We start from the raw sequence: 26,612 nt of genomic DNA on the forward strand, positions 1-26,612 counted from the left end.
TGAAGTTGAAATTGTGCGTATGCATTTTACCTGATAAAACTGATTAGATTTGGGGTAGATTGATCAAGTTCAGTGACATTTGTCTGAAAGCTTTTTAATAGTGAACTGTACTCACTGATAAAGTGCATAAGGATCGTGATACTATTTTTTTTAATTGTGAGTGCTTCACTTACGCCACGACGTCAACGGTGTTTATATTTTTGGAATTTTCTAGATATTTTGAAAATTATTTCAGAAACTATATAAATTTTTCGTCCAAATTTTGATATCACACTAACGTTGATTTAAAGATTTAAGTTATGTATTCGCCATCTCTGGAAAGTTGGACGTCGTGTAGGAAATGACGAAAATCTCATATCTTTTATTAGTCGATAAAGTTGAAAGTAAAATTTAATTTTTATTCAATAAGACGTCGAAGGTTTTGCGAATTAATGTGGTCAATTATTGTGCCGCCTTGTTGAAATGAGGATTATAATGGACTATAATATAACTGCCATTTCGTATCGGTTTGTAACATGTAGTGAATGTTAGCGTAAAGTTAAGCGGCAAAATTAAAAATTGGTCTAAGGTTATTTCGATAGAACTTCCCTGTCTTCTGAAGTACAGAACCAGTGAACAATAATGTCGACAGTATGAAATATATTTCAAGCAGATAAGCAACGGAAAAAAATGCTTTTTGAAATATCAAGAAATCGAGAAATTGAGAAATCAAAACATTTTAAAAATAAAAATATCAAAAATTTTAAAAATCGAAATTTGAGGAATTGAAAATCTAGCAAGTGAACATTAAAAAATTGAAAAATTAAAATCCAGAAAATGAACAATTCCTAAATTCAAGTGTTGAAAAACTGAGAAATCGAAAACTTGGAAAATGGAGAAATCCAAAAACTCCAAAAACCGAGTTGACAAGAGTCGAGGCTCCAAAAATCGTAAAATTGAAAAATCTAGAAATGTAAAATTTAAAAAATCGAAAATATAAAAATTCAAAAAATTGAAACATGGAAATACAAAATTTTTAAAAAATCGGAAAATTGAAGAATTCGAAAAATCAAGAAATCAAAAAATCGAAGCATCGAAATCTCGAGAAATCTAAAATTTAAAAATTCGTACATTAAAATATCGGAATATAAATCGAAAAATTGAAAACTCCAGAAAATGAAAAATTCCCAAAATTGAAATGTTGGAAAAAATTTCAAAAAATTGAAAAATTAAAATATGGAAATATTTAAAATCCAGAACATGAAAAATTTCCAAAATCATGTGTTGAAAAATTGAGAAATCGAAAACTTGAAAAATGGAGAAATCCAAAAATCAAACAGTAAAAAAAAAATTTTTCAAAGTCCAAAAACCGAGATGTCAAGAAATCGAGGCACAAAAAATCGTAAAATTTAAAAAATCGAAAATGTAAAAATTAAAAACATTGAAACATAGAAATGAAAAATTGAGAAATCGAAAACTTGAAAAATGGAGAAATCCAAAAATCAAAAATTTAAAAACTCAAAAAACCGCAATGTCAAGAATCAAGGCGCCAAAAATCGTAAAATTGAAAAATCTAGAAATGTAAAATTTAAAAAATCGGAAAATTGAAGAATTCCAAAACTGAGATGACAAAAAATTGAATTTTATCAAAAGGTCGAGAAATCGAGAATTCGAAAAATCAAAAAATCGAAGCATCGAAATCTCGGGAAATCTAAAATTTAAAAATTCGAAATTTGAAAAACTGAAAAATAGGCATATCCAAGAAAGAAAGCGAAAAATTTTAAATTTTAAAAATTCGTACATTAAAATATCGGAATATAAATCGAAAAATTGAAAACTCCAGAAAATGAAAAATTCCCAAAATTGAAATGTTGCAAAAAATTTCAAAAAATTGGAAAATCAAAATATGGAAAAATTTAAAATCCGTAAGATGAAAAATTGAAAAATCGAAAACTTGAGAAATGGAGAAATCCAAAAATTAAAAAGTTAAAATAATTTAAAAGTCCGAGATGTAAATTAGCATTATATTAAAAAAAATTTTGGGTTAAGTTTATTATTAGTTATTATTATGTCCTATGTGGGCGATTTGCCCGTTGGATGATCAATAAACTATTTATTTATTTATTTAAACTATTTATGTCAAGAAATCGGGGCACAAAAAATCGAAAATATAAAAATTAAAAACATTGAAACATAGAAATGAAAAATTGAGAAATCAAAAACTTGAAAAATCGAAAAATCAAAAAATTATGAAGATCAAAAAACCGACATGTCTTCTTAATGGAAGCATCAAAAAATCGTGAAATTGAAAAATCTAAAAATGTTAATTTTAAAAATTGAAAAATCAAAAATATAAAAATTCAAAAAATTAAAAAATCGAGAAATCGAAAATCCAAATTTTAGAAAAACGGAAAATTGAAGAAAAATCGGAAAGTTCATGAATTGAAAAACTGAAAAATCGAGAAATAAAAAATTCCAAAACTGAAATGACGAACAATCGAAATCTCGAAAAATCGAAAGATAGAGGAATCGAAAAACTGAAAAATCTAAAATTTAAAATTTCGGAAAACTGAAAAATAGGCATATCGAACTGAAAAATCCAGAAATCGAAAAAAAAATTTAAATCTCAAAAATTAAAACATTAAAATTTCGGAATATGAATCGAGAAATTGAGAAATCAGGGATTTTAAAAGTAGAAAAATTAAAAATTTAAAAATCGAAATCCTAGAAACCGAAAGATTGAGCAATTGAAACATAAAAAATTGAAATGTTAATAAATTGGGAAATCAAAAGCTTGAAAAATCCAGAAATCTAAAAATCGAAAAGTCAAAAAATCATAAAGGTTGAAAAATCGAGACGTAATATTAATCGAAACGTCAAAAAATCGTGAAATTACAAAATCTAAACATGTTAAATTTAAAAAATCGAAAAGCAAATTTTAGAAAATCGGAAAATTGAAGAAAAATCGAAAAGGTGAAGAATTGAAAAACTGAAAGATCGAGAAATCGAGAAATCAAAAAATTTAAAAACCGAATAATCTAAAGCTGAGAAGTCTAAAACTTGAAAAATGGAGAAATCCAAAAATCAAAAAGTAAAAAAATTTTTAAAAGTCCGAAAACCAAAAATCTAAAATTTAAAAATTCGGAAAATGAAAAATAGATATATCGGAGAACTGAAAAATCGAAAAATTGAAACACTAAAATATCGAATACTTGAAAAATGGAGAAATCCAAAAATCAAAAAGTAAAAAAAAATTTAAAGTCCAAAAACCGGAAAATCTAAAATTTAAAAATTCGGAAAATGAAAAATAGGCATATCGGAGAACTTAAAAATCGAAAAATTGAAAAATTTTAACTTTTAAAAATTGAAACATTAAAATATCGGAATATAAATCGAGAAATTGAGAAAACCTAGAAATCGGAAGATTGAACAATTGAAACATTAATAATTAAAATATCGCAAAATTGAAAACTCCAGAAAATGAAAAATTCTCAAAATTGAAATGTTGATAAATTGAGAAATCGAAAACTTGAAAAATCGAGAAATTCAAAAATCGAAAAGTCAAAAAATCATAAAGGTCGAAAAACCGAGACGTGATATTAATCGAAGCATCAAAAAATCGTGAAATTGAAAACTCTAAAAATGTTAAATTTAAGAAATCGAAAAACCAAATTTTAGAAAATCGGGAAATTGAAGAAAAATCGGAAAGGCGATGAATTGAAAAACTGAAAGATCGAGAAATCGAAAAATTTAAAACCGAATAATTTGAAGTTGAGAAGTCGAAAACTTGAAAAGTGGAGAAATCCAAAAATCAAAAAGTAATACAAATTTTAAAAGTCCAAAAACCGAAAAATCTAAAATTTAAAATTTCGGAGAACTTAAAAACGAAAAATTGAAAAATTGTAATTTTTAAAAATTGAAACATTAAAATATCGGAATATGAATCGAGAAATTGAGAAATCTAAGAAATCGAAAAATTGAATAATTGAAACAAAATTGAATATTTCAGAAAATGAAAAATTCCCAAACTTGAAATATTGAAAAATTGAGAAATCGAAAACTTGAAAAATTGAAAAGTCGAAAAATCAAAGGTCGAAAAACCGAGAAGTGATATTAATCGAAGCATCAAAAAATCGTGAAATTGAAATATCAAAAAATGTTAAATTTAAAAAATCGAAAAACCAAATTTTAGGAAATCGGAAAATTGAAGAAAAATCGGAAAGGCGAAGAATTGACAAACTGAAAGATCAAAAAGTCAAAAAATCGAAGAATCGAAATCTCGAGAAATCAAAAAATTTAAAAACCAAATAATCTAAAGTTGAGAAGTCGAAAACTTGAAAAATGGAGAATTCCAAAAATCAAAAAGTAAAAAAAAATTTAAAAGTCCAAAAACCGAAAAATTTTAATTTTTAAAAATTGCAACATTAAAATATCGGAATATAATTCGAGAAATTGAGAAATCCAAGAAATCGAAAGATTGAACAATCGAAACATAAAAAATTAAAATATCGCAAAATTGAATACTCCAGAAAATGAAAAATTCCCAAACTTGAAATATTGAAAAATTGAGAAATCGAAAACTTGAAAAATCGAAAAGTCAAAAAATTATCAAGGTCGAAAAACCGAGATGTGATATTAATCGATGCATCAAAAAAAACGTGAAATTAAAAAATCTAAAAATGTTAAATTTAAAAACAGAAATTCCAAATTTTAGAACATCGGAAAATTGAAGAAAAACCAGAAAGTTGAAGAATTGACAAACTGAAAAATCGAGAAACGAAAAATTCCAAAACTGAAATGACGAAAAATCGAAATATTAAAAGATCGAGAAATTGAAAAATCAAAAAATCGAAGAATCGAAATCTCGAGAACCGAAAAATCTAAAATTGAGGAGTCTGAAAATCGAAAGAGGTATCAAAACATCAAAAAACTGAAAAATTTAAAAATTCGCAAAAACTAAAAAAATTGCATATCGGAGAACTGAAAAATCGAGAAATTGAAAAATTTTAAATTTCAAAAATAGAAAAATTAAAAATTTAAAAATTGAACTCTGAAAAATCGGAAAGTTGAAGAAATAAGAATCTGAAAAATCGAAAAAACGAAAAATTCCTAAACTGAGATTGACAAAAAATTGAAATATCAAAAAATCAAGAAGTCGAAAAATCGATAAATCAAAAAATTTTAAAAGTCCAAAAACCGAGATGTCATATTAATAGAAGCATTAAAAAATCGGAAAGTTGAAGAATTGAAAAACCGAAAAATCGAGAAATTCCAAAACTGTAATGACGAAAGATCGAGAAGTCGAAAATCGAATAATCAAAAGATCGAAGAATTGAAAAATCAAAAAATTTAAAAATTGGAAAAACTGAAAAATAGACATACTCGCACCGAAGAACTAAGAAATCGAAAAATCTAAAATTTTAAAAATTGAATATTTTCAAAACTAAATGACGAGTAATTGAAAAATCAAACACAGAAAAATTCAAAAACTGAAACATTGAGAAATCGACATACCAAAAGATCGACAAATCAAGAAGTCGATAAATTAAAAAATTTTAATTAAAAGAAAATCGAAGGATCGAGAAATCAAAAATGAAAAACTGAAGTTTCTAAAATTTAAAAATTCGGAAATTTGATAAATAGGAACTGAAAAATGGAGAAATAAAAAATGTGAAATTTTAAAAATTGAAAAATTAAAAAATTGGATAGTCGAAAATTTGAAGAACCGAAGTAAAAAAATGGAAGAATTGTAAACTGAAAAATCGAAACATTGAAAAGTAGAGAAATCAAGACACTAGAAATTGGGACATCGAAAAATTGAAAAATCGAAAATTGTGAATTTAAAAAACTGAAAAGTTGTAAAACTGAAATCTTTAAAAATTGACACATGGAAAGTTGAAAAATCGAGTATTGGAAAAATTGTTACACCTACAATTTTTATATTTTATTAATTTTTTTATCTCCAAAAATCTGGATGCTTATTGTAAACGCACAAATTCATAAACCACAAATGGATGAGCAAGGGAAACAAAATTGGAAAATTTGCAGAACTAATAAACAATCAATTACACGAATTGCACTAAATGATAAGAACGAGTTAATTATTCATTTTGCGTCTCGCACTACAACGATAATTTCGTCGGTTAATAAAATTGGAATGTGGTGGCTATATAAACATCATTCGACGAAACGAATAGACAGATATCTTTGTAAGAATAAACATACATACTCACAATGTTTGATATCACCTTGTGGTATGTATGACTGAATCACACCACTAATCACGAAATTGCATAACTGAGTAATTTCGCAGAAACATACTGTAAAAATGAAATAAATGTTCGTGGTGTTGTTAAAAATTGGAACTTTTTATTGCACCAAACACATTTAATACAACTTCCAGTTCTTAAACTAATAAGAACTTGTAAAACTTTTTCCATCCTTTTCGCCGAAACCACTATCCGGCTAAATCTGGGTGTTTACCGGATTGTATTTTTTCGCAATTTTAAGGCTTTAGTTTCTTGATTAAAAAAAGAGAAATCGATATTTCTTTCCGACCGTCGTAAATTACGGCCACTTTTATATAAAATCATCGACAATAAAAAGGCGCCTTTATGGAAAAAGTGTAATCGTGAGAAAAGAATTCAAAACGCACAATATTCAATGTTCCCCGCCACCTTTGCTCTTTGAGTCGCAAACGTTTTATCGGGAAAAGCATTCTCCACCCTTAAATGGCCGCGCGAGGTCACGTGATGACATTTCATTGAAAAAGTCTTTTATCGGATAATTACCCTAGGGAAGAAAGTGATCGCTTTTCGAGTAGATGCATGTACCGAAAATCACGCTTGGATTCACTGGCCTCGCGAAATCGTCTGTCCGGCCGTCGCAACAATCGTGTGTGACTCGAAACCTTGGAGAGACAAGGAAAAGTGTTTTTTCGCACGCTCACAATCTCGTGGCCACAGTCCATCCATTGATTGTTTCTCGAAAGCTGTGACAGAGTAGTAAATCAATAACAAAACTCAACTCTAGTGTCGAGGAATGGCGAAGCTGAATTGTTTTTCACGACGGAGACAGTCACTAGACTTGATTTTAGTTCTTTTTTTATTTATTTTATGTATTTATTTTATTTATTATTACTAGTAGTTTAGAACTTGTCATGTGCTATGCATAGATGCATGAAGTTTTTAGGTTACTTTGATGCCCCGCCCTTCGAGATTTAATATCCCGATAAATTTGACCGGATAGTGAATATTGCCTGCAGTTTCACAAATTTCGAAGAAAATAGTATGTAAAAAGGGCACTGTAAATTATGCATTTCTGTTGTTAGAGACAGTAGGTTTGTTTCATGGACGCTGAGCAATAGTAAGCCTGTGCTGTGCTTGATCGAACCATCCATGAAACAGATTTCGTTTGTTTATAAAACTTTAAAAATTGGTTGCATGTTGTAAAATATAACAACATACCTATTGCATTATTGTACAGTTGAGACATCTAATTGTGGATTGTGGCACTTATTTCCCAACTAACAAATCTTGATGGCAAAGGGCATTTTTCACGGTCTAGTGAAACTGGCCCGAGTGTGGGTCGTTCTTATCAATTAATAAACGTACTAAAGCGATTTGGATTCGACTTTGCGGAGAAACCAACCAAACGAAACGAAAAACGCAGCCATCTAATATACTTACCGACATGACAGTGCCACAGCTTCTTTAATTCCGAGTACCACTCACTCGCAAAGTTAATCCAAATCATCGATGGTTCACTCTTGTCGCGTCAGCATGGAATGACCCATACATTACTGTGTACACAAATCGTCAACTGCAGTAAATTAATGATAACTTTCGCAATCATGGTTATTTCAATCCTGATCAAGGTGTTTACGACACATAAAGTGACGAATTAAAAAATAAATCAAGTGAAACACAGTGACTTCTTTATTATTGGATGCGCATTTCACTTCATTTCGCAGGACAGTGGAGTGGAAACTAAATCCGATTTGACAGTCGGTGCACTAACGCCGCTAATTCGGTATCTCTGCAACACCCAAAATAACCCGTTTCTGCAGCTGCGATGTCATCTTCAACGAGCGGCTGAAATGAGGCGAAAGTGGGTCAATTTTTCAGTGTTGCGGGGATAATAATGTGCTTGAGTTAAAATACGATTCGTCGGTGTGTTCATGTTGTGTAATTGTAACCCACTAATGATAAGAATTACTAAAAGTATAGTCTGATGTTGGCTATTTAATAATAATTTGTGCTGAGATTTAATATACAGGGTGTACCATAATGAAGTGTCGACATTTTGGCAATATACACTGTGAATAATGTCGTATGAAGGTGTGCCCTGTTGTATTTAATAAAGAAGTTATCGTAATTCTTATGTAAAAAAAGTCTATAAAAAAATCTGCAAGGCAAAACGAGTAAAACCCGAATAAAAAATTCACATTCATAAATGAAAGCACATATTTTATTTTTTTAAATATTCTTTTCATCTATAAAATTGATGACGTCATCTCAAAGATTTGTGAAACAAATATTGATTAAAAAAATTCTTTGTACTTATTCCGAATTGTGAATACCATAAAAAAAAATCGTTTATCCCTACCAAAGAATAGATGACGTCATCTTAAAAAATATTAATTTTTGACTTTTTTTTAATTGGTTACATGGTCTACGGTTACACGGTTTGTATTACAAATATTATATATTCGCCCTTTTGTCCCGAATATACAGGGTGAGTCACTATGCTCGCGTTTCTCGACGTCTCATTAATTATTATTAGAAGTAGATAAAAAATCCAAGGCTAAAGTTATACATTTTTTTGAGAACCAAACGCCAAAATTATTTTCAACTATACAGAGTGCTCTGTTTTTAAGGGGTAACACACAACTTAGTTTTGTCAAATGAAATGACCGATATATTTTTATATATTCTGATTGACTTCTTATTAGGCTTTATAACCATAGTTAATTTTCAAATTCCGATGCAACATTGCCAAGTTATTCCAATTTCCTTGAATTTTTAGCAATCGCTAGAAGGTTATTTTCAAAATCTGAGTTATAGTGAACCAAGAGCTATAAGGTTATATGGCCATCATAAAATCATTTGTGTCGAAGTTAAGTTGCTTACAATAGAAAAGGTTTTAGGGTCGTAAATAACGTGTCCACTGCAGCTCGACCGGCTCTTGTGGTTTCGTTCAGGGACGGCTTTCACTAAATATGAAAATCCACCACTCCACTATTTCTTTACCACCTGCAGCCGCTGAGGGTTCCGAAATAACCACTCGCTTTGAAAGCCGGCCCTGTTAAATATGAGCAAGAAATGTTTAGAAGATGATTTATTACCAACCGGTAAGCTTAGTGCGAACCACACAAAGGGAGTATTAATTTGCGGTCAACTACTTTTATGATGGCCATATAACCTTATAACTCTTGGTTCACTATACAATATTTTGCTTTTTTGTGGTATGTATAAATATAATTGGGTTTTTATATACAGTGCTTATAAAAAAATATATAACAATTTTCAAATATTGATATATCAGTTTTTTGAAATAAAACACCCTGTATTTTTTTATTACTGTATCTTATTTTATTTTTGGGTCTGTCGTTTTTGTTAAGTACCTATTTTCTAAATTTAAAGTTGGTTATTCGTTTTTTTTTTTACTTTTTAAGGGGCATCGACACATTGAAAGAAAAAGAACAAAAAATAGAATAGAATGCAATAATAAAATACAGGGTGTTTTATTTGAAAAAATTAAAATGGATATTTGAAGATTGTAAAGTTTTTTTTATATATATGACACTCTGTATATTAAAATTGTATTTAGTTAATACCTTAATAAAGCACGTACCTTTGTTTATCTCACCATGAAATATTGCAACATTTATTGTGAACACTTGCATCGCAAAAAATTCCAAAAAATATAACGTGGCAACGTCGCATCAATCTATTTTATTTGTAATAACTAATCGAAATATCGACGACCGCTTGCTTATAGTATACAGGGTGAGTCACTAAACTTTGCCCCCACGATATCTCATTAGAGTTATAAAATAAAGTCACCTCCTTTTTTTCCGTTCTTTGATTCGTCAAAATTTGACGTCACCATGATATTCAAATTTTCTTGAAATTTTTTGACAGTTTTACAAAGGCTCCAAAAAAAATCTCAATAGGATTGTTCTTAAACATTTTTGGGTAGATAAATAGAAGCATGCTTTATATTGTAGTACCAATAAAAATCACTCGATATACAGGGTGTTTATTAAAAAAAAAACTGAAATATGGATACCTGAAAATTGTAAAGTTTCATTTTTTATATGCCACTGTGTATATTAAAATTGTATTTAGTTGATACCTTAACAAAGTGCGTACCTTTGTTTATCTCACCATGAAATATTGCAACATAGATCTAAAAAAAAAAACATTGGAATTTTTTGAGTGAATACATCCATCGCTAAAAAATTCCAAAAAATATAACGTGGCAACGTCGCATTTATCTATTCTGTCTATAATAATTAATCGAGATATCGATGACCGCTTGCTTAGAGTATACAGGGTGAGTCACTAAACTTAGCCCCCACGATATCTCATTAGAGTTATTAAAAAAGCCACCTCCTTTTTTTCCGTTCTTTTATTAGTCAAAATTTGACGTCACCATGATAGTCAAACTTTTTTGAATTTTTTTGACAGTTTTACAAAGGTTCAAATAAAAATCTCAATAGGATTGTTCTTAAATATTTTTGGGTAGATAAATAGAAGCATGCTTTTTATTGTAGTAGCAATAAAAATCACTTTGAATATACAGAGTGTTTATTAAAAAAAACTGAAATATGGATATTTGAAAATTGTAAAGTTTAATTTTTTAATGACAACTCTGTATATTAAAATTTTATTTAGTTGATACCTTGACAAAGTGCATACCTTTGTTTATCTCACCGTGAAAGATTGCAACATAGACCTTAAAAAAAACATTATTTGTTTTTTTGTGTGAACACTTGCATCGCTAAAAATTTCCAAAAAATATAACGTGGCAACATCGTATTTCTCTATTCTATGTATAATAATTAATCGAGATATCGATGACCGCTTGCTTATAGTATACAGGGTGAGTCAGTAAACTTAGCTTCCACGATATCTCATTAGAGTTATAAAAAAGTCACCTCTTTTTTTCCGTTCTTTGATTAGTCAAAATTTGACGTCACCAAAGGTTCAAAAAAAAATCTTAAATATTTTTGGATAAACAAATAGAAGCATATTTTTTATTGTAGTAGCAATAAAAGTCACTTTTAATATACAGAGTGTTAAATAAATAAAATATTTTAATTTTAACATTGTCGTAGCTCAGTTTTTTCACGTAAAACACCCTTTATAGTGATAGTGTATCTACTTGTAATTTCTTTTTTTTTTTTATTTTGTATACCTAATGTTGATAGTTTTAGATTTTTCGCTTTTTTAAGAAACGCACCGACATATTGAAAACAGATTTTAGATTTTTATAAACACTTTGTATACCACAATAAGGCACCTATATATTTTTACTTGTGTATCCATAAAAAATTGCATCCCAAATGTTAAAAATAACATTGTCAAAAAATTTCAAAAAGATAGGGTTAACGTGGCAACGTCGCATCCTATTACCAATTAAGGCAACAAAATTTTCTGAAGCTTAAAAAGAATTGAATCAAGAATTAAGTTGTCTGTTGGGCATCAAATAATTCAATACAAGTTTAGTCCTTGACTTTTTTTTGTATCTGTAATAATTAACAAGATATCGAAGAGTGCGGGTTTAGGAACAGCCTATATTCTTAACTCCCTTGATCACCTATGATGACTCAAAAAATTACATTTGTGATATATTGCATATTTATATTCCAAAAACTTCGTGAAATTTTTTAAAAATTTCAAAACACAATAAACCGGATCTTAAGAAGTAGAGAAAATTTTTATCTTCCAGTGAAATTTTGTCGCTATATAGGGTGATTCAGAAATGTCGCACCAACTCAACGGTATATTAACAAGTCAAAGTTTGGGAAAGGTTTTTAAAAAATTCAAGAAATTCCTTAAAAAACTTTCAAAACTATTTTGAATAATGATCGATTTCATGAACTTAACACAAAGTAGTGAATTCAAATATGGTTTAATATATATTAAAGAAAATTTAGATTATTTGTCCTTTGCTCAATAAACAGTCCATAATAACGTATCGTAGAATTAGTGCGCGCCATTTTTTTTTCACCCTGTATAATTAAAAAAAAATCATTACCAACCGTAAAAAAAATACCTCTAATCTTACTACTGAAAAACTAATGTTAATATGAAGAAAATTGAGATAGCACTAATGAAAAATATCAAGTGTTCTCAAACGTTCTATAAAATACACACTGTATACTATTGAGGGTATGCATCTTTTTTTATGAATGAACGTGTCTTACTGAGTCAATTTAATATGGATCTTACATTGCGTTAGCTCCCACTTCTTCTAAACACACCGACGAATTAATCACCATGATACACTCCACTGTCACTGTTAAAAATTCTCCAAAAACAGTGAAAATGTGCACTACCAATAAAAACCAGTCGCTCAATAACTAGTTGTTTCATTTAATTTATCCAACGAAACCGATTCGTAGACTTTAATTTGCTGCATCTATGTGACACCTTGGGCCCACTTCCCCCTTTTTAACCGTGTCCATCTTTTGTCGACAGCAACAAGAGCAGGACCCCACAAACTTGTACATAGCAAACCTACCCCAGCACTATAAAGAATCGGACTTGGACAATCTCCTGTCGAAATACGGTCAGGTGATATCGACAAGGATCCTCCGCGACTCGATGGGCGTGTCGAAAGGCGTCGGATTCGCGAGGATGGAAAACAAAGACAAATGCGAACAGATCATTACGATATTCAACGGACACACGTTGAGTGGCTGTAAAGAACCCCTTTTGGTCAAGTTCGCGGACGGCGGAAATAAGAAGAAAAACATGTATAAAAACAACGAGAACGCCAAAATGTGGCGTGATGGTACCGAAGGTATGGCGGTCGCTGGGTACGATCCCAACACCTTGGCCCAGAACGGAGTGGCGGCACAGCATATGATTCCGGCAGCTATATCCAACTTCAGGGCACCTTATGGACAGGTAAGATATGCTGAGATGATGGAGTTGGATTAAGTACGAGAAGTTGTAGGGCGTAGACTGAGTTGAGGGGTTAGATAACTATCTCGAATGATTTGTTATTCCCACGATGCTACGCTGTCATCTTCTCGGACTATACTAATTCATGTACTGATTACTTTCTGATTTATACCCAACCTGCGGGTTCCCCCACCACCTCTATCTCCCGTAGAGGGCGAAAATACGAATTTTAATGCTAAATTTTTAATCACCTCTTCGTGAAGCTCTTATTTTTTCTATAAAATTATTTTCTGGTTTCATCAGCCTGATCAGATTCAATTGTTTTGGTTTATATTGAGGAAAAAAAAAGAAAAAAACAACCCTTAATTAAAATTTGAACGTGATTAGCCCGTAATTATCCATTTACCTTTATGATTTTTTGATACTATAATACGAAGAGAAACCAAAAAATAACAACCTACTGCTGTGCACAATTTTTTGAAAAAATTAAGCAGCTGTTTGTGAAGTATTCTTTGTACTTCTCAACGCATAACCCCAATGTCTTCTATACTTTTCTTTCCATTTTAGAATTCAGTAGTACCATTGCAGTAAGTATTGAGCGCTGTAAAACCTTAAACATACGGTTCTCTCTATATACAATACATATACAATTATATACATAGTTCTAGTTTAACCCAAAATATAAGCACACTTTTTGTGTTGGGCTAAACACGATGTTCAAATTGAGTAATTCAACTTAAAATTATTAAAACCTTTATAAGATTCATGAAAAATTAGCCTATGACTTTTTATTTTAGAGGACTTTTTGATAAACAACTTCCTTATCTCAAATATTAAAAAAAAAAAACATCTGAATATTTTTGTAAACGAAAAAAATATAAAATTCGGATTTGTAATGCTGGCTTGCAATGAAAGTACATAATTTTTAAAAAATATGAAACGCCTAAGCAATTTGTTAGTGTTTCCATATTGTCATTTTTTTTTATCGTACTGAAAAATCGTAAATTATGGAAAACCAGAAAACACAGTTTTCCAAAATGGAAAAATGATGAGCATGATATTGATAATCTAAATTTCACCAAAAAAATATTTCAAATATGTTTGTTCTCAGTTGACTTTGAGTCCTACATTGCCTTAGTAACAGTAAAATAATTAATGCAATTTGGGATACAATTTTGAAAATGATTGAAAATTCAAAATTGGCATTTATGGGAGAAAATTGTCAAAATTAAGTTCAAAACTTGTTCCTTGTGTTGAAAATCATCAAATTTACGAGTTTTTTTAATCCGATAATGCAAATATGTGTTTAATCTAAACTTGGGCAAGTGTTATTTTTTTTTTTGTCAAAATTGCCATAAAATTATATAAAACATAGAACTTCAAAATTTATATCAAGCACTGTGAAGAACTGATGTATTTCAAACATATTTGTGCAGATGCAATTTCGAGATAACATTTTGAGAATGATTGAAAATTCAAAACTAGCATTTATAACAGAAAATTTTCAAAATTATCTTCAAAAGTTGTTCTTTGTGTTGAAAATCGTCAAATTTGCAAATTTCTTTGTTCCAGTAACCGAACATTTTAAAGGAAATTCATACAAGTGTAAATGAAAAATTTTATTTTTTTTCCCCAAAATTTTCGTAGACTTTATTAAATATAGAACCAACTTCAAAACTTCTGAAAAATATATCCAGCACTATTAAAGACTGAAATATTTTAAACATGATTGTTCTAAATCGACTTTGGGTTCCTACATTTAATAAGTAATAGGAGCATAATGGGTACAGTTTGAGATACAATTTTGAGAGTGATTCAAAATTAAAAACAGGCATTTATGGAAAACAATTGTCAAAATTAACTTCAAAACTTGTTCTTTGTTTTGAAAACCATCAAATTTATGAGTTTTTTTAATCCGATAATGCAAATATGTGTTTAATGTAGGCTTAGGCAAGTGTTAATTTTTTTTTTGTCAAAATTTCCACAAAACTATATTTAAAACAAAGAACTTCAAAATTTATAGAAAATATATCAAGCACTGTGAAAGACTGATATATTTCAAACATATTTGTTCAGATGCAATTTCGAGATAACATTTTGAGAATGATTGAAAATTCAAAACTAGCATTTATAGCAGAAAATGTTCAAAATTATCTTCAAAACTTATTCTTTGTGTTGAAAATCATCAAATTTCCAAGTTTCTTTGTTCCAGTAACTGAAAATTTTAAAGGAAATTCAGACAAGTGTCAATTAAAAATTTTATTTTTTATCCCAATATTTTCGTAGACTTTATTAAATATATAACCAACTTCAAAATTTCTGAAAAATATATCCAGCACTATTAAAGACTGAAATATTTTAAACATGATTGTTCTAAATCGACTTTGGGTTCCTACATTTAATAAGTAATGGGAAAATAATGGGTACAATTTGAGGTAAAATTTTGAGACCGATTCAAAATTTCAAAACTGGCATTTATAGAAGAAAATTGTCAAAATTAACTTCAAAACTTGTTCTTTGTTTTGAAAACCATCAAATTTACGTTTTTTTTTTTTAATCCGATAATGCAAATATGTATTTAATGTAGACTTGGGCAAGTGTTAATTTTTTTTTGTCAAAATTTCCATAGAACTATATAAAACATAGAACTTCAAAATTTCTAGAAAATATATCAAGCACTGCGAAAGACTGATGTATTTCAAACATATTTGTTCAGATGCAATTTCGAGATAACATTTTGAGAATGATTGAAAATTCAAAACTAGTATTTATGGCAGAAAATTTTCAAAATTAGCTTCAAAACTTAATCTTTGTGTTGAAAATCATCAAATTTGCAAGTTTCTTTGTTCCAGTAACTGAAAATTTTAAAGGAAATTCAGACAAGTGTCAATTAAAAATTTTATTTTTTATCCCAATATTTTCGTAGACTTTATTAAATATAGAACCAACTTCAAAATTTCTGAAAAATATATCCCACACTATTAAAGTCTGAAATATTTTAAATATGTTTGTTCTAAATCGACTTTGGCTTCCTACATTTAATAAGTAATGGGAAAATAATGCGTCTAATTTGAGATAAAATTTTGTTGTTTTATTTGTTCCAGTAACTGATGTATTTAAAATAGATTCAGACGTGTAAATTAAAAATTTTAATTTTTTTTTTCAAAATTTTCATTGATGAATGTAAACATCAATTTCAAAATTTGTGAAAAAATCTGTCTGGCAGATTATTAAAACAACAATATGTTATGATGTGCTACATCAGTATTATAGTTTATATATCACCAAGAGATTTATGAGATTTAGCGGTTCACAACACTGCAAAACTTTGTCGAAAACGCCCCAAACAAGCCATATCTGTCATCACCCATCGATTAATCATACCACTAGTATAATTAGCATCATGCAACTCCATGAAAACTGATAAGCCATTTAAAACGACTCAATTAATTAACTCTATTTGCTCCCGACCAATTACAGCGAAAATCGTGAAAAATGCCAACACAAGAAGAAATTCGCTTCATTAAAACTTAATCTCGCATCTCGTTTACTTAATATTTTTCCTCCGGAAAATTCTCGTTACAGGGCATAATTAAAACATTTTATCGGTGCGACCACTTCGGCGAACTTTATTAGAGCAATATTTGTATGCATAATGGGGGTTGATATCTAAAATGTAAAATTCTGACGTCCGACTTCCGCCTGCTTTAAAAGAAAAAAATAATTTAAATGCAAATTTTGTATTCACTTTTATTGGAAACCGTAATTGGGTTCAGTACAACAAAAGGAGGCAAAGAATGTGTCTGACGGAGATGTAGTCGCGATATCTTTTTAGGGAAGCGGCGCATACAGGTGTAGCGATAATGAAAGGAAATGGTGGCTATTTTAGAATCGGTCACTTATGGGTCTGTTTTATCAGATTGCGGAGTCCATAAATTCAGGGGGTTGGAGCGAAAATGCCGCAGAAATTGAGAGTTCGTTGGCTTATCGCCAGGTTAATTGCGGCCGTAATATAATAATAGGATTTATTATTAGATATTTTAATGAGACGTAATCGCGAAGATGAGTTAGAAATATTAGAAGTAATCCAATTGTTCTATGGTAGTAAGTGACATTTAATAAAAGGCTAAAAATGTTTGAGTTTGGAAAATTAAGAACTTGCGTACCGACTACTTTGTCAATAAGTGTAATAATTCCGAAAAGGTTTATCATTGGAACTGAGTCTAGACGAATGTAAATATGTATTTAACTTTTATCGTTTTTTGTAAATATCTAACAAAGTTGAATAAACTGTCGTAGATTTGGGTTAGGATTTAAAATTTAATTTTTAATTTAATAAATCTTAAACTGATTAAAGTAATGTCAACATAAAATACGAAATAAGTTTTTTTTTTCATTTTGCCAAAGATGTATATACTTAAATTCACAAATGAAGGCTCTTTTCAAAACAGCAGTAAGTATTGTCGGATTGCAAATTTTATCCCTCCCTAGGAGTTGAACCTATTCAGGCCGAACTTGTTTACGCCTCGTTATTTTCATGGTCAGTTTTATGATGTTAGTACATATGAACCGTAAATTTATATTTTGTTTTGTCACGTTTGAGTCTGCTAAGTGAAAAATTACAGTATTTTTTACCAACAAAGTATTGCCTGGAGTATACTCTGCTTTACTGTTTTAAATTTCAGTAAATTTAACCTTTGAAGACAAAAATAACAAACGAAATGGTTTAAATATTCTGACGTATGACATATGAATTAAAACTCTAAAGCTGACCATTATCACTAAGAACTGGCAAAAATTTTCAAATTTCCGAGGTCACTAGATCTGCAAAACGTTGCATGCTTCAGCTATAATATTCAATAAATTTCAAAGCTTGCTAGACGATAACGACTTAGTTATTGACTTTTCTACTTGAGATTCTAAAGGAAAAGTTTCAAACTTTTTATGTGCCAATAATAAGGTCAATTTCAAATGAATCAATATCAGAATTTGATTCTACACTTTAGCGAAATTACAATGGGATAATTTTTGGATTTGATCTTATATTAAAAGCGTCTAGGTTCGATATCTTTTTACTTTAGAAGCGTAAGCTAAAAAAGTAAAGTAATTGAGAATCGAGTCCATCGGGCGACTTGTCAATCTCGTGTTTTCTCGACGTTTCATGATCCCCAAAGAACGAAAAAAGTAGTAATGGACCGATTGTTGTCAAATTTTGTATATACCAGGTGTCTGGAATATTCCGGATTAACTCTTCAGTACGTTGCGTTTCGGGAATTGCAAAAAATAATTTAAAAAATCTACCTTTTTATTTATTTTTTTAGGACAGTAAAGATAAAACTGATTTTGATAAATGACATAGCCTCTAGGGAAAGAGGGGGTAGTAGTTGCTAAGATAAGGCTGATTTTGGCAAATGAGATATCTTCTATGAAAACAGAGGGTAGGTGGGCGGGGCTAGTACCTGCTAAGATTAGAGTGATTTTGGCAAATGAGATATCTTCTATGAAAAGAGAGGGCGGGTGGGCGGGGCTAATACCTGCGAAAATACGACTGATTTTAGCAACCACGTATCCTCTAAGAAATTTAATTAAATTCTTATAAGAAAAGATACTAAAGGCTCCAAAGCAAGTAGTCATTAATCCTTGTGCACCATTATTATTAATAAAACAACCTGTCATTTTTGATGAAAAATAAATAGAAAAAACAGTTAATAAGGCATATATAAATTGTAAACGAAAACGAAACCATCAAAAAAATCCAATAAACCATAACCAACTAAACACTGGAGAAGATGTTCAAAATTCCTGCCTTGTGTATAAGTGAGCTCGTAATGTTTCCAAATTTTGATCATTTTTTGTAAAAGTTAGTCATCAGTACTTACTAAGATAAAACTGATTTTGGCAAATGACATACCCTCTAAAAAAAGCGAGGGTGGGTGGGCGGGGCTACTACCTGCTAAGATTAGAGTAACTTTGTCAAATGAGATATCTTCTAAGAAAACAGAGGGTGGGTGGGCGGGGCTAGTACCTGCTAAGATTAGAGTAACTTTGGCAAATGAGATATCTTCTATGAAAAGAGAGGGCGGGTGGGCGGGGCTAATAACAGCTAAGATTAGAGTAACTTTGGCAAATGAGATATCATCTATGAAAAGAGAGGACGGGTGGGCGGGGCTAGTACCCTCTCATATCGTAATCAGTCGTATTTTAGCAACCACGTATTCTCTAAGAAATTTAATTACATTATTATAAGAAAAGATACTAGAGCCTCCGAAGCAAGTAGTCATTAATCCTTGTGCATCATTATTATTAATAAAACAACCTGTCATTTTTGTTGAAAAATAAATAGAAAAAACAGTTAATAAGATATTTATCAATTGTAAATGAAAACAAAACCAACAAAAGAAAAATCAATTAAAGCATAACCAACTAAACACTAGCGAAGATGTTCAAAATTCCTAGCTTATGCATATAAGTAAGCTCGTAATGTTTCCAAATGTTGATCATTTCTTTGTCAAACTTTGTCATCAGTAATTGCTAAGAAAAAAATTATTTTGGCAAGTGACATACCTTCTAAGAAAAGAGAGGATGGGTGGGCGGAGCTAGTACCTGCTAATATTAGAGTGATTTTGGCAAATGAGATATCTTCTATGAAAAGAGAGGGCGGGTGGGCGGGGCTAATACCTGCTAAAATACGACTGATTTTAGCAACCACGTATCCTCTAAGAAATTTAATTAAATTATTATAAGAAAAGATACAAGAGGCTCCAAAGCAAGTAGTCATTAATCCTTGTGCATCATTATTATTAATAAAACAACCTGTCATTTTTTATGAAAAATAAATTAAAAAAACAGTTAATAAGATATTTATAAATCATAACTGAAAACAAAACCAACAAAAGAAAAATCAATTAAAGCATAACCAACTCAACACTAGAGAGGATGTTCAAAATTCCTAGCTTATGCACATAAGTAAGCTCGTAATGTTTCCAAATGTTGGTCATTTTTTTGTAAAAGTTAGTCATCAGTAATTGCTAAGAAAAACTGAGTTTGGCAAGTGATATATCTTCTAAAGAAAGAGAGGGTGGGTGGGCGGGGCTAGTACCTGCTAAGATTAGAGTGATTTTGGCATATGAGATATCTTCGATGAAAAGAGAGGGCGGGTGGGCGGGGCTAGTACCTGCTAAAATAAGACCGATTTTGGCAAATGACATACGCACATAACTAACAGTTTTATTACTAGTTATTGTGATAGTGAATGCGTTCTTTAGTTGTTAAACGTAGCAAAAGAACCAATTTTAAAATCTCTCACTCCACCAAAATGTGAGAAGGAATTTTTTTACCATTTTTCCCAGTCCCACCAGTTACTTGTTAAGAGTGCAGAGGAGAGTTAATCCACCATTTTCCGGACACACGGTATATGTATTAGGAAGATGATGTAGATGGTAAAACCTAATCAAAATTTAGCCAATTTAATGTACATTGTGTAAATGGGTTTTAAATTATTTAAAAATAACATACTCCTACATGGGTAGTTTATGAAACCGTGTTGAGTTTTTACGCGAGACATCCAGATTTTTGGAAAAAAGTCAGTAATTAATTTAATAAGGACATCTCAGAATTTTATAAAGCGTGCAAACTATGATGAGTTTATACTTGCGATTTCTCATTGTGTTCATATTTTTTGAAATTATTGCTTACACAGGGTGACTCAAAAAATGTATGAGTGAGTCATTTTATTGATTAAATCAGAAACTGCAGAAGCGGAATACTTTGAAGTCTTGCAAATGTTTTAATTTGGTAACTAAAATATTATCACCACTAAAAAATTGATCCAAAAATTTTGCCGAATAAATCTTATGGAAATATGCTGATAAAAAATAAATAACATTCACAATATCAAATGTTTGGTTGCACTGGGTGACTTTTAATGATTGTGATTTTTTTGTCAGGTTGGCAACATTTAAAATTTTACCATGGTATACCTGATTGTCAAAGTTGACAATTCTGAACTGACATGTTAACATTGCTGCCAATAATTCAAAATTACCAACACAAATCTTTTTTAGTAATTAATAGTCACCCGGTACTTCGGGGGCGAGGGAAGTTATGTCGAAATAACCTTCAATCAATTTTTTTTATCATCATTTTTGAATTTGATCTTAAATTAAGAGCTTGTAAGTTTCAAAGAACCCCAAATTTGGTAATAATGGGAGTAAGAGTTCTCTTTTATTTTTCTGAATTAATATATTTCAGCGACGAATATAAAAACCACTACTACTAACAGTACTCATAATTTATCAGAAACATTAAAGACAGTAATTTTTCAGACGGGTAGAAACTACAATGCATTAGATATGACAATATTAGTCAAATCAACAATTTATTCTGAGAATAAAACAGGCCCCAAAACCGAACTTTGGGTGACACCAGAAAAAAGGCGTGAATTGTTTGATAATTTACTAGAGATACATACATCTGCAACACCTTAGTAAATTTGAGTTGTAGAATGCGTTGTAAACTTCAACAATCTTGTCAGAAAATAGATAAAATTTTCTATCGCTAGACCAATTATTATACCACAGATTTCAAAGCGATCAATACGATCGGAACAACAAGTGACTTAATACAGCTTTAATCGAAGCCGTGGGTGTTTTGCGACTAACAGCTGTTCACAATTCAATACCCATCATCAGATTGTAGATAATAATAAGAGTCTTGTGGGAGTGTTAAATAGAAACATTCGCAGCCTCGATAATGGCTTATTTCTCCTTCCTACTTCCACATTCTCTTTCGATGTGCTATTGTGGAACTACGGTTTGAAAACAAACATCGGTTTTTTAAACAACTCATCGTACGCCCTTTTGTTCTTTCGAATGAAACTAATTTATAGAGGGTGTTTCACGAGTAACAATAAACTACTTATATGTTTGAAATTTCATTGTTTCTAACGTTTCGTGTGCACAGTACGCCAGCTACGCCCCCAGCGCGCAGTGGGTCCCCCAATACGTAATGCCGGCGCCGATGCCGCCCGTCGACGACAGCTACAACCTCACCGGCCACATGGCCCCCTACAAGAGCGACGGCCAAGGCCCCCGAGGCATTCCCATGATGCTGCCCTCGCCCGAGGCGGCCGTCCAGTACACTAATATGATACCTCAGGTAAGCCGTTGTTGGGTCAGGCTCAACTCTGGATCCTACAGTTGAGTGAATTTAAGGACATGGTTTATTTGCAGCTGACCGCTCAGATGCAGGCCATGCAGTTAGGCACCGGCTCGTACATCTCGCAGCCGTACTCGTACTATCCGTCGCACGTCATCCACACCGTCGCCATGGGTGACTCGGAGCACACATCCAACGCGGCCAGTCCAGAGGATCCATATCAGGCGTACCCGCCTGCACCTCCTAAATAAGTTTCAGATTTAGACAGAATTTTTGCTAAAAAAGAAAAATTAAGGTTACATATATGTGGTCGCAAAGTCGACTGTGCGGATTGTACCGGCGGAATTAGCTTTTAATTTGGACTCTTCCGAGTAGTCGAGGCACTGAAAGTGGTTTTCGTAGGTTTTCGTTCTTTTCTTTCTAGGATATAGATATTTATAAAGTTAAGTGAGGGCACGATCTGCAGATTTGACTGTGTGGACTCTGTTTATTATAGTTACGTCGTTTGATTATTGTTTTGCTGCTGTTTTCGGTTCATTTGAGAAATTGGTTCTTTTCTTGATCCATTGTTACAAGAGTTTTTAAAAAATGACTGAAAATATGTGTAAAGTAGGTATTTTTGATACAGTATGTTCCTAGTTTCAACATTGTATTGAAAATATGAAAGTAACTGGTTATCTGTGTAAGAAAACGGATTATTTTCTGTTAAGTTTTCGCTTAGTATAAAATGTGTGTACATATGTTGAGAGGAGCGGATTTTTTTTCTTACATGGATAGAGCATACCAACACATTAAAAAAAATGTAGAATTTTTAGATAAGTAGATAATGAAAGGCGAAGAGCACGAAACATCGTTTTTAAAAACAAAGGTCTGACGGTAGATAGCTTAAAATACAGCAGTGAAATGATGAAACCGTATTTGATCTTCCCAAGCCAAAACGGCATAGGTTAGGTAAATTAGCAATTTTATTTTTTGATGAAGATCTACATAGGTAGTTGTGTGCGCAACGCAGATGCGATAAACTGCTCATTGAAATCAAATAATTCTTCCTAATTACCATCTATACAATATGAACTGAACTTCCAATAATGTCTTAATTTATTTTTTGTTTATTATTATACAGTTTATGTAGAGTTTAATTTATTTGAAGCTTTTCACTTGTCAAAACCACCGTTCGTTTCACCGACCGACCGACACCAGTCAATAGGGTTCTACAGTTTGGGGTAGTTTTGTTGAGTGGAAGGCGCCTTGTAATATATGATTTTCGACTTGGATAACCATCAGTTTGACATTCCAGTGTCTGAACGTAACAGAAATTATTTATTACCAACTTCATTTACAAAAGTTTCCCCTTTGTACAGTTTTTATATAGTGCAATTTTGTTTTATTTTTAGATTTATTTATATTTATAATATATTTAAAATGGAAAGTATAATATATGATCGGGATTCTTTTCTAAATGGACTGACTTTCTCTATTTATTTTGATGATAGGTATGCTACGACTGAGACAGCTGTGATTTCTTTATTTTTGTGTCGATTACGTGTTTTTATTTTCTTTTTTTCTTTTTTTTTTTTTTAATCGTTTGGACGTGTATTGGATTGGTTGGGTCGTAGTGTATTTGTCATGAAGTCGACATTTTCGGTTTTTTACAATTGTGACACAAGCCTTTTTGAAAATCGAGACGAGGCTACCTGGTCTTCAAGCTCCTTCTCCTCCCCGATGTTTTCGTTTAGTGTTGTCTTATTATCACCAGAGACGATTCCGTTATCGCTTTTTATTTAAGTGTAAAAGGCCAGGTTTTAGAATGGATTTTACTACACGTTATATTGAAATCGTGCCTTTTCAGATTGTCCATTGACAGGGATATACTGAAATATTTTAATATATTTTTTTAACTCGGTGTTTTCATGAAAACCGACAACCAAATTTTTAACTTCTAGTTGTTTCTATGTTGTAGACAGTTGTAACGTTCGTTTCCGTTGTTCATTTAGATTTCATTGGAGGTCAGGGTATAGTGCGAAGACACATTATAACCACTGCTATTGCAGAGTAGTGTCTTTTACGGCCCTCCATCCAAAATTCGTTTGTGTGTAATAGCTAAGCTAACAAATTTATAGGGGATTTTTCGATTATCTGCTCGGCCTTCGGGGTTAAAGAAAAATCCATACCGTAATGCTTAAATATGCCTTATATAGAAGTTCAGAGTAAAAAATTAAAAAGAAAATGCTTATGACAACACGGCGACTTGATGACCATACAATATTTGATTTGGACTAGGTAGACACACCATCGACATTTGTACACTGGTCGACCCACGTGACTCTCGGTGCTCCTTTTTATTTTTCGTATGTTTTCCGCCATCGTTGTTTTGATTGGAGGTCGCGTGGGTCGCCACACGCCCTTCCCTCCCAAATCTCGTACTGAATGCCTATGTAAAGTATATTTGAGGAATAGCTGAAACCAAATATTGTATTGACAACACTTACACTAATACGAGAAATTTTTACATTGTTAACTGATAGGCTCAGTTTATTTTTGGTATACCGGTACCACTCGCGGGTGGTATATTAACTATTTTTAGACCGTATTAACGATGAAGTCAGCGACTACCTATTATAAGTCTCGGCTGGACTAAGCTCCAGCCACTGTATAAAGTACGCGGATGACCGCACTTAAGTTAAGGATAGCTTGTAGAGTAGCTTAGAGTGTTTAGTTTTAGGCTTTAGCTTAGATAGTGTTAAGATAAAGAAATAAAACTAGTTAGATAGTAGGTTCTAGGCGTAAGATGAAAGTGAATCAACAGATGAGTTACGACGTTGGCCTGGGCTGAGGCGCGAGAGCGGTTTTTAGTTAGTGTTTATATAAATATAGTATATATAATTCATGCTGGATTAGTGGCCACGTCTAGCAGCAATGTCCTATTGACTTGTTGGTGAGGAGTGGCTGGACTCCAGGTGGTGTTTAGTCATAAAGGTGCATCGCTGCGAGCCTCAGCCGATGCGGAGACTAATTGAATGTCTCGTCGTTGAATACGTTAGCATAAGTAAGTGTTTTTTATTGTTGATTAAGTTAAATCTGTATGTTTGTTTTGAATTCTTTTGTATTGTAAGTCTATTTCCTTTGTGTTGGTAATAAATTGTATTTGTCCAGGCACAATATGCTTATCTCGACACCTCTCCCACACACACCCTTTTATCCGTTTTAATTAAAAAAACAAGATTCTTTATTTAGTTAAAAGAATAATATGTAATTCCATTCTTTTACATCACAGTGTTACATTTCAATTCACTAACAAAATAAAAACGTAGCAGGCGCTGCATCAATTACGTCAAATAAATAGAACCTAGTTACCGTTGCTCTGTTTTATAAATGGTGGTGTTTGATTATTTTGTGAGTAATTTAAGTGTTACAAGTCAAACTATGGATTTGTGTGCTTCTGCAAGGTAATAAACTTGATTTTCTTTTCTTTTAATGTGTCTGAAACTGTGTAAACAAAAACCACAATTAAGCGTTCTAATACCATGAAATTTTGTATTGTAACTACTTAAAGAAAACCAGTTCTCTTCATTTTTTCGCCAATTGGTGGCGACAAATCCCCATTTTAAGTTGTTTTTTCCAAAGTTCTAAAATGTAAAGAAAGGAAATGTGTCAACGTTTGTCGCTCTCATTGCACAATTTCGATCAACTTTAAAATCTAGTTGCCGTGATTAATTTTCAAAATGGTGGTGTTAGTGTTTGCTTGTTGTTTATAAACTCCAATTATTAGTTTTTCTGTGCGAATTAACAACTATGAAGCAGAAGAAGGACATGTTTTCTTGTTTTAGAAGGTAAGTAGTAAAATAATTGCAATGTTGTGGTCAATTTTACAAAACCAAAGCAATAACTGGGTCGAGATTTTTATTAATAGGACACGTTTGAGCTAGAAAACTACGTTGAAGTTTGCTTCACATTTGGATAAATTTATTTCAAATGTGACACTAAAAACTGGCTATAGTTTAACGCAACAAGCGGTAAATTCAAATTTAAAACTAAACCCAACTTCAGTCACATACTGGGTGATTCACGAACAGTAATGAGCCCGACAGAATTGAGAATGCAACCCAGAGTACATTTCCAAAGGATTGATTGGTAGATATTAGTAGATTTTGCATCCGTGTCTATGTCGATAATGTTGATATTTCTTCAAATTATTAACAAAAACGTAGCGGGCCCTGCACCACTTACGTCAAATTAGTAGAATCTAGTTACCATCGTTATATTTTATAAAATGGTGGTGCTACACACTGTTTTTGATTATTTTGTGAACAATTTAAGTGCTGCAAGTCAAAATATGGA

General features: G+C 31.3%; 2 protein-coding genes across 8 annotated transcripts in view; both read left to right on the forward strand.

Annotated features, from left to right (window-relative positions):
* Positions 1-25,433, forward strand: part of LOC135133217 (protein alan shepard) — a 170,868-nt gene extending 145,435 nt beyond the window's left edge. For 6 of the 7 annotated variants that reach the window (XM_064061536.1, XM_064061532.1, XM_064061537.1 and 3 more), the window contains 3 exons: positions 12,690-13,121; positions 22,080-22,274; positions 22,331-25,433. In XM_064061536.1, the coding sequence (XP_063917606.1) occupies positions 12,690-13,121; positions 22,080-22,274; positions 22,331-22,525 (822 nt within the window). In that variant the 3' untranslated portion in view covers positions 22,526-25,433. The remainder of the gene's footprint in view (positions 1-12,689; positions 13,122-22,079; positions 22,275-22,330) is intronic. The other variant, XM_064061534.1, reaches the window with a different exon arrangement.
* Positions 25,434-26,039: 606 nt separating this feature from the next.
* LOC135133221 (protein gooseberry-neuro-like) overlaps positions 26,040-26,612 on the forward strand; it is a 177,189-nt gene continuing 176,616 nt past the window's right edge. Inside the window, exon 1 of the mRNA XM_064061547.1 lies at positions 26,040-26,104. The gene's annotated coding sequence lies outside the window, so the exon portion shown is untranslated. The remainder of the gene's footprint in view (positions 26,105-26,612) is intronic.

The sequence above is a fragment of the Zophobas morio genome, unplaced genomic scaffold, assembly GCF_036711695.1.
Source record: "Zophobas morio isolate AGI-343-1 ecotype UQ-CSIRO unplaced genomic scaffold, CSIRO_AGI_Zmor_V1 ptg000021l, whole genome shotgun sequence".
Taxonomy (NCBI): Eukaryota; Metazoa; Arthropoda; class Insecta; order Coleoptera; family Tenebrionidae; genus Zophobas; species Zophobas morio.